This window comes from Fulmarus glacialis, unplaced genomic scaffold (assembly GCF_000690835.1).
Source record: "Fulmarus glacialis isolate BGI_N327 unplaced genomic scaffold, ASM69083v1 Scaffold27807, whole genome shotgun sequence".
Classification (NCBI taxonomy): Eukaryota; Metazoa; Chordata; class Aves; order Procellariiformes; family Procellariidae; genus Fulmarus; species Fulmarus glacialis.
In genome coordinates, this window is record NW_009222989.1 from 1 (window position 1) to 17,053 (window position 17,053).

Below are 17,053 nucleotides of genomic sequence, written 5' to 3' on the forward strand. Positions count from 1 at the left end.
TGGGGTCCACATTGATCCAGTTGTTGGCGATCCACTTGGTGCCTTGGGTGACCAGGCAGCCCCCGTGCAGGGCGAAGTCGTCCACCTCCCCCACCCAGCCTGTGGAGCAAAGCCCTGTTAGGAGGCGGCGAGGAGTGCTGCAGCACAGGCAGGCACAGTCGGGACCGCGCAGGGAGGCACGGCCTGCGAATGCCGACACCCGCCCTCCTGCCCACGGCGCCTGCTTGGATTGTAGCTCAGATACATCTTCCAGGAGTTGGCTCCTCCTGGCAGCCCTCCACCTCAGTGCTACCCCACCCGAGCACCTACGAGGAGCTCGCCAGAGCAGGCTCCCCAAGTGCAAAACGCTAGTTGCCTCTGTGCCTCCACTGAGCACAAGGGGCTCTCGCATTCTGCATCACGGCTGCCGTTTTTCTCTCTTCCCAAAAGGGGAGGCTGGCATGGAAGAGAGGGGTGCTGCTGCTAGAAGGCCTGTGGAAGTCAGAGGCTCAAAGCCCTATTAGAGATTGCATTTCGGCAGTTCTAAATGATCCTCTCTTTACAGAGGTCACATGGTTTTTCTGTGGCAGACTTGCATCAGCAGCCGCCTTCCATTTAGGAACATTCTGCTCATAAAAACACAACAGGGCTCTTCTTACAGGAGAGTGATGGTCTTGATATTATCGTCCAACGGCCCAAATACTGGTCTTGTGACCTCCTCTGTGGATTTTCTAGAGATGGAAACATGGGCTGCTCCCAGGGGAGCTGGGATGCTATACTCCTTCCTCTCACCACTGCTCAAAATCTGCCATCGAAACACTCTGGAGCCATACTCACCAGCAGCCTGGAAGATCCATGTCAATTCCCCAGCCTGGCTGTCAGGGAAAACTGCGCTGTGCTTCGTGAGAAAAACAGCCCCAAGGACACAGATCATCAGGCTGCGGCTGAGCTATAAAGGAGTCGGGCCATGCCTCCCTGTGCTGCAGAGCTGATGGCCGAGTCTTTGTCTACCTCCCCTCCCCACCCCTTTGGGCAACACCACATCAGTGAAACATTTTGAATTGCAGACTAAGTTCCAGCAGGAGTTTCAGCTTGCACAGCAGGATGGAAGGCAGCTGGCGATGGCTAGTGCAGCCAAGGTCTTTGTTTGCTAGCTAGTCCCGTCCCCCAAAGACATCAGGAGCCACTGACCTACTGCCTGTAAACAAAGGCCTTTCAGGGTCAGGAAGCTCCTACCCAGCTGGTGACAAGTAGATTCTGCAGTTCCCACTAGCAGGCAGCTACCACCCTTTGGCTTTCTTCTGAGCTCTCAGCCGCCACAAAAAGAGGATGTCTGTCACCTCCTGCAGTCCTACCCCTCCCAAGAGCCGAGTCTTGAAATGGGACCGTACCTTCTCCATCTGACAGGTAGTTGTACCAGAAGACAGCAGTGCCTTGCTGAGGTTTCACTCGCAAATTGCCCTTGTCACAGTTTTTCCGAGTATCTCGCAGGTCAACGTCATTCTGGATCAAAGACTGGCAAGAAACCACAGAAAAGGTGTCGCAAACGGGGCTGGGACGAAGCACACGCACTGGGCTGCCTCTGCTGCCAGCTGTCATCCTGCCCTTCGCCTGAACGCCCCACAGGGACAGCTCAAGGCTGATGCTGGGTAGGACAGGGCTTTCACAACCCACCCGGAGCAGCCAGTTTCAGCTCCCTGGAGGTCCACGACCTGTTTCTGAGCAGCCACCCATTCCTTAACATGTTGCCTGACAGGAGCACAACATACCTGCCAAGAATTAGTCTGAGGAAACCTGCCCAGACAGAAGGGAGCAGGACCTGTGTTACGGCAGCAAGGCCAACAGACCACCCCTCGCACCTCTGAGCGGGGAGAGCTGCAGCTGTCAGAGCCCTGCGCCCCTTCCCTCGGCCTCAGAGGGACACAGCTTCCCCATGCTCTAACTACGAAGGCTAATGGCCACCAACCTCACACACTGGACCCCTTCTGCAGCCACAGCGAATAAAGACATTCAAAGAGGAACTCAGAATCCCCAGGGGTAACATGTAGGTGAGATTCATTTACCATCTCTTCGTACGTCCTGTTATCAGCTATAGGAAAGACTGTTTCGCCTCCCCCGGTCACATTGTTCAGGTAGAACAACACTGTCACATACCTGCAAGACAGAGTGGCTGTCAGGGGACACAACTGGAACAGGAGGAGACGCACAGGAGCTGTCCGTCCCCTGCCTCTCCACCATACATACAGCCAAGACATCACAAGATACTTGATTTACATCATCAGTTTTTCTCCAAGGACAAGACAAGGACAACAAAGAAAATCCCCTCCCGCAACGGTGAGCATGCGTTTCTACCCTCTGGTGGGGATGGCCCAGCAGCTCTGCAGAACCACTCTGCCCTCCTCACATGGACCCACAGGATTCACCCACCTCCCATTCAAACCCCTTCATGCCAGCAATCTCCAGAGCTGGTTTGCCAGCCCACAACCTGAGCACCGAGCCCCATGCGAGGTGAGGTGAAACGGCTCTCCACACCTCTTCTCTAGCGCGTTCCAGATTGTGCCAAGGCAGACCTTACCGGCAGGAGGTCTCAAAGGGAGCGCTTTCATTGGCGACCAGCTTGGTGTGGCTGCAGGCAGTCTCGGGGAAGACGGGGCCACTGTCCATGTGGGCATGGTAGTGCCCTCCTTGGTCGTACCGCACAACCTGGAGGGGCTCGCTGTGCTCCACAATCTCGGGGGGCAAGCGAGTCAGGCGCATGACCCTGGGGAAGAGGAGAGCAGAGCGGGTGAGGGGAAACCACCATCAATCACCCCGGTTGGCTGCTACTCCCAAGCACTGAATAAATCCAGAGAAAGACAACCCCCTTCCCCAACAGACCAGAGAGACAGATGGGCTGCAGCAAGCATGCTGAGATAACTAGGTCCTTACAGATCTGCTGGACCATCAGCATGAGCTCAGAAAGTCCTTGTCAAAGTTAATAAAAAACCCCAAAACTGAAGGATGCATCTCCAGCAGGACTGCTCTCAGGAAGGCTTTGCTTGCTCAGAAAGATCTCTTCTGTGTGTGTCCCTGGAGCCTTCATGTGCCATCTCATGGCTTCTCTGGAGTCCTGCACACCACCTACAGACCTTGGGGACAGTTAGCAAAGCACAGGGCCCCTGCTGAGAGTGAACGAGAGGCTAGCTCTAGGAATATTCTTGTCACCTAACTCACCTTTCCCTGTTGCCTTTTCAGCAGCCTCCCCCCAGGGCAGAGGGGCACGGGAAGTGATCAAGGAGACCGGAGCCCTCCTGCTCTGGGATTTTTCCGCTCCTACATCTGAGATCATCCCCAAGGCAAGCAGGTACCTCTCGAGACCTGCCAAAGAACACTCAGAGCTCTGAGAATTCAGACCAGTGAAGCCCTTGGGGCAGGCGCGAGAGAAACGCGGCACCCAGGCACGATGACAAAGCCCCTCCAGGCACGGCATGGTCCCAGGGAGGACTGTAACAGCCTCCTTCCGTGCTATGTAACAGCCTCCTTCAGCGCTATGTCTTCACGTCCTCATAACAGTGGCCAACTGAAGAGCGTAAAAGCAGTATGCCGATGCCTGTGTGCGCTGGCTAGCTGACACGGAGAAGGTAGCAGCCACAGTCTGCTCTAATCAAGGCAATACGCGACCCCATTCTCCCGCTGGAATGCACTGAAGAAAAGGAGTGGCCAACAGCTGTTTTCAAGCCTCGGGACAGATTTTACCCACCCATGTTCTGGGCGAGGACCAGCACCACAAGAACAAGAGAGTCTCCAGCCAATTATCTGAAACTCACCACGGCTAAACGATTTGGCCTGCGTGCTGGGTTTCAACGCTTCCCAGTACCAAATCTGAGATGAAGGGAAAGGCAAAAGGTTCTCCCATCTGCCGTGAGCTGCCCTACAATACATGTGCTCGGAGGATTAAACTAACTTGGCTTGCTTGAGGTGAAGTCGTGCTTCTTAAAAAGTCAGATCTGAACAGCTAAGACAGATTTCAGTGAAATGCATGAGTAACTAAAGCAAATGACAGTAACTACTGGCACCCAGACAGCATTGGAAACAGGCGGTTTCTCCTAGTTAGCTCATTTACTAATTAGAATGAATTATTTCATATAATGCCAAGTCTTCTTGGTTTTATAGGGCTGTTCCCAAAAGTGAATGTAGATGCTGAAAGGTTTGATTTTTCTTTTTCCTTTTCCATGGGACAATACAAATTCTTGTTCTAATGAAAACCTCCTCTCCCCATTCCTTGTCTGTGTTCATTGCTCTTTATACTCCAAAGACTTTCACACAATTAGGAAGTGTGAATATTAGCAAGTCTGCCACTGCCTCTCCCAGCAGAGGTGGTTCTTGTGCCTACACAAACCCAGCCACCCCTCGGCTGCCTGGCCCTTACCTTTGCCGTATGGCTCTCATGACCTGGTGTGCTCCCTCGCCCTGGTATAGCCAGGTGTGCTGGCTGTTGCGCACCAAGTCACTCATCTTCACTTTCTGGCTTCCCATGTACTTGTGGAAATCACGGATATTCAATTGTTTGAACTCCTCCAAACTCAGCACACCTACGGGAAGAGAGGAAAAGCTGGCTGACTCTGGTGCAGGTAATAGCTCTTGGCATCCTGTACTCGGAGAAACCACCAGCTGAGGGCACTGAAACTGCCTTCCTCAAACAAACCCCATTCAGAGTCCACCACTGTGCCCACCATGGGCTGCACCCCGTGTGTGCAGCGTTACAGACCCCAGCCACGCTCTCACCTTTAGCTGAACAGAGGGCATACAGCAACCTGCAAAAGTGAACCGTTAGCTGCCATGCAGGGTCAGAACTGGGACAGGTAAAATACCATTTTGAACTTTAAAAAGCTCCTAAAACACATAAAAGAATCCATCAAAGGAGAGAAATAGTCACAACAGTTCTAACATACGCAATGCCACAGCTAAAAAGCCTGCGCCACCTGATGCCTTAGGGCTTGTTACTTATTTAAATTAGACACATTTAAGAGCAGAGCTGGACACCTCAGACCACATTTTCTACAAGAACTGGCATGGTAATTTAAAAAAGCGAAACCCAAAACAAGCGGTACATTCTTCTGCATTTGTGTAATTGCAAAACATGAGCAAGAAATACAACAGAATATGATCTTGCGTAAGTAGAAATGACAGCAAAGTGAGAGGTAAAAAGTGGTTTCTACTAAAACAGGTATTTCTTGTTTGCACTCAACTGGACTTGGCAAAGGATGGACTTTTGCCTTTGTCAGCTTCAGAAAAATCCTCACATTTGTTGTTTCCCCTTTCTGAAGAAGAAGGAAGCCCCATGCTGGGGACCAGGTCCCTGGGACCAGAGCGTGCGGAGTGCTGCCCGGCAGCCAGCATGCATCGTGGACCGCGAGCAGAGCTCGCTCAGGCAGCAAAGCCAGTACTGCTGTGGTGGCAACTCTGCTCCCCGGGCACAGCACCCTCTGGCAGGAGGAAGGACCAGTCACCAGGGTCAGCCTGGGACAGTTCCTCAGGTGCCAGTGGTCATGACCAAATTATCCAGACCATTATTATTTCTAGTGTCTCCCTGCCCCCACTTCCCCTTACTCCACGTGGTCTTTGATGACGCAGTGCCACATCCAGGTTGTGACCTGGTCTCTTGGCGTCACGTACCAATCTAACAACAGAGGGAAGCAGCTCTCTGGAAGCAAGGTCCTGCCAAGTGCACTTTAACAGGACCTTTCATTTGTTAATGTCCGGAACAGTAAAAGCCACTGAGGACTCAGTCATACGCTCCTACCCCTGCCAAGAATGCCACCAGCCCGGAGGAGCGGGGTGCAGGGTGCCCTCCGGATATTTAGGCATTCACATGGGTACTGCTTCAACTCCAGAGCAGCTCCTCCTGAGCAGCTCTCAATGCCAGGTCACTGGAAGAGAGCGTGCAGAGCCTGTGTGTTCACTTAATTTGATTAGGAAATGGAGAGTTGCTTAATTGAGGCCACTCTAATTACAGCAGCAGAGGTTAGAGTGCATGTCCGGACCAGCGGGAGCCCTTGGGAGACTGGGGGCAGGAGGGGCAGAAGTGGCCTCATGGAATACAGAGACTTTGCAGCGGCAGAGAGGGGGGTCAGCAACAAAGGCTGACCAACAAGACCACCCCCACCTCCAGTTATTCCGCCCTCCCCTGCCAGTGACGCGGCGCTCCCAGCCTGCTGCAGAAGTCTCCCTGAAAACAGGGGGGGAGTGGAGGGTGCACCTTAAAACCTGCAGTCCAGGTAACAAGAGCTACGTAGTCGGAGCCAGAGTGGTCTCTCAGACCACAGGAGCAGAAGCGCACCCTGAAGGTCCTGTTACAGCTGGGCACGAACCATGGCAGATCTGACAGGGGAGAGGGAACGCAGAGTTGTGTTCTGGTCCTGCTTCTGCAAGATCCAAGCCCAGGCGGTGGAACTAGTCTGCTGCTAGACTGGCGATGAAGGGGTAGGAGTGCTGCGATAAGAGATTTACACTGATTTTACTTTTACGCGAAGGTCTCTAAAGCAGTGTTATTTTCCTTTGAAGAACACAGCTAGAGAAACAGGCCTGGGCAGGGACAGGGCTCTTTGCTCTGCCCCGCATGGCTATGCGAGGCACCCAGCGTGCTGAGGGTAAAGGGATTCCCATGGAGCTGCTCTTACCATTCCCATCAGGATCAGCCTTGACTGCAGTATACATCTCCCGGATGTTTTCAGGGGTCATCCACCTGCCATTCCCAAGACGGGTGTGGGTCAACACCTGAAATTCATAAATGGATGAACACCGGGCACTGGTTTCTTGTACTAATGAAACCCTACAGATTCCCTGCTTGAGGCCTGGCGGGCTGTCCTCTGCAGAGCATCGGCCAGCCAGGCGTCAGCACGTCTCTGCAGAAAGAAGACTGCAGTGAGAATCATCTGGCAGCCACACACAGCGTGTGGCTGATGAGTGCTGTTATTTCCAGTTTAGGTAATGGCAAATGACTGCTGGGATTTGATTAACCAGTCATGAGATGGAGGGGGCACAACTTTTTCTCTTGAAGGGAAAGTAAAGCTACTGATGATAAAAGTGAATGCTTTTACTTGTCCAAGATAAAGGCTTGGAACAAAATGCTTCTCTTCCACGTGGACAGAGAGATGCAGTATCCTGGAGAGCTCTCAGCAGGCTCCGACCTCCAGAGAAAGGAGCCTCGGACTGGGTTGTCACTGGCACAGTTCCCCGTACTCCACAACGTGTGCTGCCCACAGGACAGTACACCCCCCCAACCCCCCCCCGAAACGGGAGCCTGGGGAGGGACATCCTTGAACTGCCAGCGCCTGCCCTGATGCACCCTGCCATCCAGGGCAAGGGTGCCGAAGAGCTGTGGACAAGGTGCTCATTATCCTCCTCCAGGGTCATCAATAGGGGTGGCTTTGCTGAGGTCTGGTCAACTGCGTGCAGTCAGTCCTCACAGGCTGCACAAAGCAGCGCCTACACTACAAACTCACTTCCCTGGGACACCCAGCAAGAGGAAACCCACAGCACAAGGAACATTTTACCCAGCATATTCAAAACACACATCTCCTGCCAAGGAGCATTGCTACCTCCCAATAGCATCACAACTGCTGCACTTTTCCCCAGAAACTTCCACACTGAAGGCCAACACAAATCTTGAGACATAAAATTAAGCCAATACTGACCGGTATATACTAGGGTCTGGCCCCACCCAAGCACCCGAGTAATCAAGAGACCATCTGAGGAGGGGACCTGCCAGAGGGTTCCCCAGCAAATCTCCCCCACTCTGTCCCGCACTCTACCTCTTTGAGCTGCAGCTGCCCATCCTGATTGTGGTCCAGCAGATTGAAAATGTCCATCTGGCTGATTTCTATCATTTCCATGGCTTCCTCATAGTCATCTGTTGGTAGGATCTGGCTCTTCTGCAGCCCCTTCAACTGTGCCAGATGGACGATGAGCTTGCACTCCTCCTCTGTCAGGAAGTCAGGAATTTCTGCAGCAAAAGTGTGAGCAGCAACAGAGACTGAGGAACTGTTACAGTGGGACCCCATACTGATGGCAGGCCACTCAGAAGGCGGGGGGGGAGGGGAGCAATTTAGAAACTGCCTAAGTTTGGGACAAACACATCCAGCCTTTTACCAGAAGAGCTCTCAAAGAGCATACACCACACACCTGAGCTGCTGGAGGTGGGTGTTTTTACAGCAGCAGTTCCTAAATGTTTGGATCCAGGGGTCAAGCCCTTAAACTCTCTCGCAGATACCACAATGGACAAAGGAGTGAACAAACACATGCATATCACCGTATATTATCACTTCAAAGGTGACATGTGGATCTGTGACAGTCTGGGAACTGCTGCTCTACAGGAAGGCAGGCCAAAACCTTTGCAGTGAGCAGGGGTGATGGCCGGGGTTTCAGGCTTCCTTGCTCTCATGTGGAGAGGACAGCACTTTGCACAAAACCAAACGCCTTTCAGGGGAACCTGGCACAGTGTTCTACTACGAAACTCAAACAGCAAGGAGACAACTTCCAAACTTACTCCCATTCGTTCCCTTGATCCCCCACTAAAAATGGTCTTCAAATGCAATATTAAAGGGGGAGACACTGCACATGGCGGATGCCATGCTCCATACCCAGGCAGCATGCTGGTATCACCAGCTTTCCTTCGCAGCACGACACCAGCAGCAATCACGCAATACCAGGATCCCAAGCAAATTTAAATGCAGAGAACTCCACTGACGACTATGAGGCTAAGAGATTTCTAGCTGCACGGTGCACTGGGCACACACTTGCAAAGCGCTGGCGAGGTCCCGTTTCACAGCATAGTTACGCTGTGGCCCAGCAGGTTGAGAAGATCCTTCCGGCTGATGTCTGTCACTGCTACGGGGATCTTGTCACCAGCTGCCGAGACTTTTGAAGAGGGAAAGAAAAACCACCAAAGCAGGACAGGTTTAAGTGCTCCTAGGCCCAAGGTCCTGCTCTCTGAATTGCAGCCCCTAGAGCTCCTGCAGGTATGGGCCAAGGACACATTATATCTCAACTACAGCAGCAATCCTCAAAGGGGGGGAAAAAAAAAAAAAAAAGTTAATTACTTCCATGACCTTAAATCAACCCTATCAGCTCAAACTGTCAATAAGCAGTTGGCTTCTTGCTAAGTACAGACCAGAACTAGCCCTGGAGAAAATGAGATGTTCCTGGGAAGCCCCAGAAACACAATGCGGCCGGCTGTATCTGTAACACCCTCCGAGGAAACAATTTCCGCCACAGGCAGCGCAGGGTCCTTGTGCCAGAGGACGCTTCAGAGCCGGAGCTTCCGCTGGCCGGCTTGAACCTCATGGCACGGCACCAGGTCCGAATGAACCGTGTGCGCTGGCAAGCAACAGCCCCAGTATTTCCAGTTCCCCAAACTGGGCTACAATAATGACGGCTTCTGGAATCTTAATTACGTGCTGGAGGAAGCACAATCCCGCTCTTCAGTGGTAGTAACAGGATTTCGGAATGAAGTTAAGACTCTGTTAACCGGAAAGCGCACTCTGTCACGCAGGTTGCGAGGTGAGGGGGTTTCCAGCTAAGCACTGCCAATCCCATCTGCAAACAACCTGGCTCCACAGCTGCAAATTGGTTCCTCTCTACCCTCAGCTCTCCGAAACGGTTAACTTCTGGCTGTGAGACCATCCTATCTCTCTGCCTGCTCAACAATAGATCCAGCTAAACAAATGCCTCCTAATTGACTTTGAGCAACACTTGATTGCTTTGACAAAAAACAAAAGAGAGGAAAACATTGGGGTTTATGAAATAATGACTAATCCTGGAGCAAGAGAAAGGGGATGGGCTGGAGCACTGGTGTCAAACAGAGATTCAATCTCGGCTGAAAGAGCCCCAAGACACATGGGCCAAGTCATTTATCCCTCCCCAACTGCCCTCATTTCCACACCTGCTGATCTAAGCCAAACCCCTGCTAAAATCCAAACAATCGGGGCCACTGGCAAACAAAAATTGGAGCATTGTCTTCCCCATGAGGGCTCTGAAAGGGCCGCACTTAATGAGGATGGATTGACAGAGAGATGGCTTGTAGGCTATAAAAGGCGTCCCACAGTTGGGAACAGCTCAGTCCGGGGTGCACCACCCGTTCGCCCGCTCCCAGCTCGCTCTGAGCATGGTCACGGCCCACCGCAGGCACCCCTCGAGGTCGGGCGGCCCATGGCTGCTGGGTCTCCTGGCACGCCTGCTGCTCTGGGGCTCTCCAGGAGCCTGGGCGAGCTACCTGAGGAGATCCTCCAGCTGCACGCCCATTCCACACCACATGGCCTTGTGCTACGATATCGGCTACTCCGAGATGAGGATTCCCAACCTGCTGGAGCATGAGACCATGCCAGAAGTGATCCAGCAGTCTTCCAGCTGGCTGCCTTTGCTGGCCAGGGAGTGCCACCCAGATGCTAGGATTTTCCTCTGCTCCCTCTTTGCACCAATCTGCTTGGACAGGTAAGATGTTTTTACAAGTTATTTCAGCTGTAGCAAGTAACACTCCCCAGGAGCAGAACTGCATTTGCCTCCTGAGAGAAAACGTGTGCAATGCGATCAGCGCAGTCCCCGAGAAGCCGTGCTGCCCCTCTCGGCGAGGGGCAATTGGATTACCCAGCAGGGACCTTCCCTCTGAAAGTGAAACATGAGCATTTCATCTCGCAGGAGCAGAAACATTATGTTCCCTCCTCTGGATTTTCCTGCTCTCCCACCCCAGGCACTGCTGCCGTCTCCCCTGGCTGCCCCCTCGCTGCTGGCACCCACCGGCTTTCACCTCCCACCTCCCCTGCAGCCCCTCCCCGGCTCCTGCCCCGAACACGCAGGGGCTTCCTCAGCCCGACAGTGCCAGCATCAGAGAGAAATCCACAGTTTTGAGGTGCAGCTGTCAAAGGACAGAGCTGCTAAGGAAGTCAGGTATCTAATTAGGCACCTGTAAAGGTAAGCAGCCATTGCACAACTAGAGAAGATCCCTGGGACGGGGAAGGGCTTCTGGCAGCAGCTTGTATCGAACAGCCTCATCCCTCCTGTCCTCAGAAATTCGTTGTTTGCTTCCTGGGCATGAATGTTCAAAACACATCAAAGACCCCAAAACAGCTCTGCTAGCGCTACAGCGTGCAACACAGCCCTCTGCGGCAGCAGCGCGATGCCAGGGCTCGACCCTCAGCCTGCTGCCAGGGGTCCAGAGGTGCTGCAATTCCCATCCCCTCCCCAGGCTCATCTACCCCTGCCGCAGCCTGTGCGAAGCCGTCAAGAGAAGCTGCGCACCCGTCATGGCTTGTTACGGCTACCCCTGGCCCGAAATCCTGAACTGCAACAAGTTTCCTGCAGATCACGAACTGTGCATTGCGGCAGTCTCCACGGATGAAAATTCCTCGAGCAGGAGAAGTAAGGGTTTTTTTTCCTCATATGTTTTCCCATATGTAACACTGAAAGCTCAAAAGGATGGGCCTATGCCTTGTTTCTGTTCCTAATATTTCTGGGTTTAAGCTATATTAAAAAAAAAAAAAAAAAAAGATAAATTCTAGTTTTGTTCTCTCTGGGAACTCCGCCGTGTCTAAAAAATTAGCGTAATGTTGACTGCAGCTTGTTCCCCTCTCTACTGTATTCATTAGCTCCCCGGGTGCCATCAGACCACGTGGGGTTTGGGGCAGGGGGAAGAAATCGCTGTAAAAGCCTAACGCTCAGGCACAGCTTGTGTGCAGGCTCCAGGCGGCGCGATGCGCTTCCAGCGGAGCTAAGGAGCTGCAGCCCTGATCTTTCAGCTGTGTCCAGGGTTTAAATAAACATGCAAAAAGAAACGTTTTGCAAGCCTTCTCTCTGAACATTAGGAAACACCACAAAGGGGCATAAGCCTCTGCAGACATGAGTTACTCAAGGGAAAAATCTTTAAGACTGAAAGGCTAAATTAAACACCCAGATACTGATGAACACTGCGGGAGATTCAAGAGCAGTTAAGGGGAGAACAGACACCTCATTTCAGCATCACTGGATGGAGTCTGGCCATACCAATGGCTTTACTGTTTCATCCAAACTAGGAGATCTTCATCAAGCATTTTCACTGCTGCTTTAACATGCAGCAACACACACAAGCCTAAACAAAGCACGACAAGCAGCGTCTGCCCCAGCCACAGAAAGGAGAGCTTAACATTTCCCACCCTGGCAGCCTAAGCTGTCTCTCCAGGGTAGCTCGGGAGGAAGCACCACTCGGAAACAGCAAGCCACCACTCGCAGATCTCAAACTTACATTATGCCTTTTCCAGTGAAGCTTGACAAGGGCGTTATAACCAAATTTCTGTTGCAGCAGTGCCCCGAGCCAGCTGCAAGGACTGCGAGCTTGAGGAGGCCAGCACTGCCAGGGAGATCCTGGAAAACCTCTGTGCCAATGATTTTGGTGAGTAACCCCCCTCCTCCTCTCAGCTGTTGCTGTTCCCTCCAGCAGCCAAGTAGTGGCATGGACAGAAAATGGCTTTGCCATAACAAACCGACTTGGAGGAACTGCAGCTTTCACAGCAGATCCCAGGGATTTTCCGATCCCAACTTACCTGTTCGGGCCCAGCTCCAGGCAGCACCGAAGGTGAAGACCTGCTTTATTTCTGTGGGCTCTGATTTGGTTTTGGTCTGTGGCTGCTAAATACAAGCACTACTCTGGTTTTCCCTCGGAGACCAACATTTCAATCAAGGCCCATAAAAACCTTTAGCAAACTCCATGTTAGTTATTTCAAACTTCAGGACTGTTGTTCTAGTAACGCGACTCTCCCTCTCCTAGCCCAAGCAGGTGGCAGCACTGGCTCTGCTCAATCAGCTGGCAGGAAGTTTTCAAGATACGGTCCTGAATTCAGGCACACAACCTTCATGAAAAAAAAAAGTTAAAAATTCTGGGCAGCTGGCAGTCATGTCACCTCCTGAAATCCCAGTTCAGAGAAAAGTCAAGTAATTTGCACAAGGCCAGGAATTTGATGCATCCACTTGCTTGTGCCCCTGCTCCCTACAGGGTTTCTGCCTGTGCAGTGGTGCTGATACACCTTCGCCACTCTCATGAGAAAAGCGGAGTGAGAAGAACGGTGTTCAGTACTGGAAACTAACCTCAAATGAGAGCTTTTATAAGTTCACTGCAATTACAAGAGCTTGGATGAATGCATCAGCACATCACAGAAACAGCAAGAAAGCCTTGTGTTGGCTGTGTGTTGAAGTAGGTAAGAGCTATGAAAAGTAAACAGAACTAACAGCTTTTTTCCAACCCCCACAGCAGTGAAAATCCGAATCCTGAGGAAGAACATGACCACAACCATCTCGGACTTTGACCTGGACCCCTCCAGAGTGGAGGTCCTGAAGCACGGCCCACTCCTCAGAACCGAAATCCCCACCAGGCTCCAGCAGTGGCTGGACATAGATGCTACCTGCGTCCACAACATCATGAGAGGCACTCACGCAGGGGTCTTCGTTGTAAGCGGCGACGTACAGAGTGACAAAGTGGTGGTGAACAAGGCCTATGCCTGGCAGAAGAAGAACAGGAACCTGCACCAGGCGGTGCGGAGGTGGAAACATCACCGCTGCCCTGAACAGGCTGGCCGGAAGGTCTGAAAAATCTCAATTCCAACAATAAGAAACTGCTCCTTTCCCTATGGCTAGAAAACTCCTTTCCCCGGCAGTTGGTGTTTTGGAGATGTACAGACAATATTTTTAGGAGATTCAAAGCAGTCATAGTCCACAGATCCTCACTACAGATCCCTGTTTTACTGAGACAGAGCTTAAGGATGCAGATTTAACATATTCCTCTCGCAAGGCTCTGCAGATCCAGGACTTGCGATGGACGGCTTTGCGTAGGATCCAACGTCACAACAAAACTGAACCGAACTCTGCAGGCAAGCACAAACTAGAAGAGACCTGTAATAACAGTTCCTTCTAGTTCTCATCATCAAAGTTGATAGTCATTTAAGCTTCATTATTGGACCCTGAGACATTGATGCTGTCCAAGTGCCTGCTTGCTTTCTGTCCAGAGAGATTACACAGAAGCCCCCCTGACTGCTAAGAGATGCTTTTTTATGTAATGGAGCAAATACTTTCCTTTTGAAGGTAAATTAATGGGTAGAGGAACCCACCCAATTAAAAAATGAATGCTAAACTCCACTCTTGAGCAGTCACTCAGGCTGTCCCTTCAGCTTGCTGCACTGACAGTTGATGAGCAGCCGCGCAGGTAAAAGGAAACAGCCGCTCTTGAGCAGGAAAGGCAGAGAGCAAAGATAGGTGAGGATTTCTGCATAATGGGGAAAACCATTTTTTAACATCAGAAATTAAGTTTGGATCAGAAGATTCTGGTAACTGGGGAACTACTGAAGATATCACGAGAGCCTTGAGAAAGCAGAGCGGGAGTGGGACATCAGCTGTTTAAACCTCTGCTTTGGTGTGCAGCAGCAGCTTTGCTTGGGACTCAGAGGTGAGCCCCGACCACAGCAGAGCAGGAGATACTTGCAGTTCTGATATGGGGGGGAGGAAACGTTACACATCTGCCTGGCCTTCCCCCTGCATGCAAGGAAGACAGAAAAGGTGGCAAAACTCAGTCTCACCAAGCTCTCTGCAGCTCACTCTCTCACCCAAGTAAGCAGGGAGCGTAATTCCCTGCAGGAGTAAACAGAGCTATAGCTCTACACCCCAGACCACAGAGCAGAAAACAGCAAATCCCCAAACGAGAAAACAAGTGGGATTTCTATTGCCTAGCAAAGCATCGTCCGTGGAAAGTTTTCTACACTGGATTCAACTTGGGACTGAAATAAGGGGAAAACCAGCTTTTGTGAGAAACGCGTTCCGCCTTGTTCATGACGCCTGCAGTCTCGGTTGTGGAGAGAGCCACCCGGTTTGACGGAGACACATTGCCTCCCTGTGCTCGTAAAGCACACCAACAACCGTGGTGCGATCTTTTCAGATTTAGTGTGGGCTGAGACAAGCACTCAGACACTCACACTGAAATTCAGCTGCGCCCTGACATTTGTGCAGTGATTACTTCTATTCCCTGAGGCTCAGAAGAAAAACACAGCGAGATTTCCTATTTTTATTCCTCCCTGCTGCCTTGTCTTGCAAACTGGCGCCCAATCCACAGAATCCGCTGCCAGGTGGTCCCCGCAATGGCAGTATCTTCTGAACAGACTGCGTTTGGAAAACACAACAGAACACATAAAAGCTCTGAAGGTTGAAAAGGCTTTGTCTGATATTTGTTTTCCATTAACAGGATTATTTGATTACTAGTGTTTCCTAACTAAAAAGTGCACAGATGGTCTGACTTACAAGCTTTAGAAATGACATCTTGTAGCCAGAGGGGGAAAAAATAGGGCAGGGACTTTTTCATAGCTCCATGAAATACGCTTGGGTTCAATGCAGATGACTTACCCACATTTAAAAACAAACCGCAAGTTCCCCCATGGTGCCCAGTGCCATGCTCCAAAGCACAGAGCTCACATTAAATCATTAACGAGCCATCCGCTGCTGTAGTCCCACTACAGCCTATTCTGCTGAAAGCAAAGATCACAGACCAGCCACTTATTTCCTTAAATTGGCTCTCGCATGCCGCAACACTTTGTGCTAAGTAAAATCCCCAGAAATTCAAGAGTCCTTGGCTAGTGACTTCTGGTTTTGTCTAACACAACCCAGTTAAACACACACTTCCACTAATTTAAACAACAGAGATGCAATAAATTAGTTTGTTTTTTTTTTAACTAGTTGATTTAGATTGGTACTGTTTGCATAGATAGAGAAGTCTCTGGAAGTCTTTTAAAGTCAGAGCTGGCTCCTGGCAGGTTCATCGGGAGATAAGAGCTGTCTTGCGAGTTGCAGTTTCTAAATAAGGGACTCCCTATCGGAGGACAAAGGAGAACAGACCCGTGTGGCATCTCAAATGTTGAATGCCCGTTGCTGTCCATGATACCTCCCTCAGGGAGCAAAGCTTCCCCCAGAACCGATGGAGGTGCCAGAGTAACAAGTTAAAAGTTGTGGGATTACTGCTGCCGGGACCAACCTGCCTTTTCTCAACTTCAGCACCTTCCTTGCAGGCCAGCATCAACTGGTAGGGCAGAGAAGGTGGAAACAGGAGCTTTCCCAAGCGACAACCAGAGCGATTGCCCCAAACCATGGTTCTGGTAATGACGTCAGTTTTGTGAACGCTGTGGGTTATCAGTTCCAGCTTGGTGTGTCCGTTTACTGAATGTCAGACAGAAATCCACTTAGAAATTTGCATACCATGAGTACCACATATGTAGAAATGACAAAAGAACTTTGTATATTTCTTCCAGATACTTATTGCATTAAAGGAGTTTAATAAGAAACTTAACTAATTTATGGCCAGGCTTTCAGTGTCTATAATCTATTTGGAATTAGAAAAAACCTCTCCTCTTATATTATCGAGAAAGCGTCTAAAAGACTCTCAGTGCTATCTTTTCAGAGATAACAGGTTTTCTCTGACTTTGCAGTAGTAGGAATTTTGTAAGCATCTGTCCCAAAAAATTAATTTGCATATTCTCAGTGGATTTCCAGAACACAGAGTTCAATTAGTGAGACTTTACCAGTCTCAGTAAAAACCACAGAAAGGTAAAGAAGGTTTTAAAATATCTGAAAGAAGGATGTCATGTGGTTGTATATCAGAGCAGCCAGAAATAAAGATAAATCTAGAACAGGACGCAAAATGGTGGAAGACATTAAATCTATAATTCTCCTGTTACTCATTTCCTTAGCACTGAAGCACCAACACTAAATTGCTTTATCATAATTTATTACCAAAAGTTTGGGGATCTCTTGTCCCTTCCTAACACTTAGCAGCTTCTTTGAGGTCCTCTTCGGTGATCTTCTGTCTATTCACAGCATTTTAAACGGAATCTGAAAAACCTGGAAAGATTAATCTTCCAAATTCTTCTAGGTGGGCCATCCAGAACAAAGTAACCTCTGCGAATACTGTATCAAAATACCTTAAACAAAACCACTCTCTTTTTAAGCAGCCCCAAGAAGCGACACGGGGAGGAGAAGCGAACACTCGACAAGTCTTTTCCTCCCGAGTGGGCGTAAGGCAGCGGCGGGTGTGAAC

General features: G+C 50.6%; 2 protein-coding genes across 2 annotated transcripts; one reads left to right on the forward strand and one right to left on the reverse strand.

Moving 5' to 3' along the window:
- Window positions 1-3: 3 nt before the first annotated feature.
- On the reverse strand, window positions 4-8,021 carry P4HTM (prolyl 4-hydroxylase, transmembrane (endoplasmic reticulum); the record flags this gene model as incomplete). The annotated part of the gene is made up of 7 exons (XM_009581652.1): window positions 7,773-8,021; window positions 6,639-6,735; window positions 4,388-4,550; window positions 2,555-2,740; window positions 2,043-2,133; window positions 1,371-1,494; window positions 4-99 (listed from the first exon to the last, which is right to left on the reverse strand). Coding segments are annotated over exons 1-7 (1,006 nt in total), but the record flags the coding sequence as incomplete, so codon positions are not given.
- A 2,150-nt stretch (window positions 8,022-10,171) lies between these two features.
- Window positions 10,172-13,569, forward strand: LOC104069652 (secreted frizzled-related protein 5-like). The gene is made up of 4 exons (XM_009581651.1): window positions 10,172-10,449; window positions 11,201-11,373; window positions 12,293-12,379; window positions 13,235-13,569. The coding sequence occupies exons 1-4, from the start codon at window positions 10,271-10,273 to the stop codon at window positions 13,567-13,569; spliced, it is 774 nt and encodes a 257-aa protein (XP_009579946.1). The 5' UTR covers window positions 10,172-10,270.
- The last annotated feature ends 3,484 nt before the right edge of the window (window positions 13,570-17,053 follow it).

What these genes read in the sequence shown, in the direction of transcription:
- LOC104069652 (XM_009581651.1), top strand. Translation starts at nt 10,271, where the DNA reads ATGGCCTTGTGCTACGATATCGGCTACTCCGAGATGAGGATTCCCAAC. An exon ending in GCACCAATCTGCTTGGACAG is followed by an intron (nt 10,450 to 11,200) that starts GTAAGATGTTTT and finishes TCCCCTCCCCAG; the next exon opens with GCTCATCTACCCCTGCCGCA. An exon ending in CCTCTGTGCCAATGATTTTG is followed by an intron (nt 12,380 to 13,234) that starts GTGAGTAACCCC and finishes CAACCCCCACAG; the next exon opens with CAGTGAAAATCCGAATCCTG.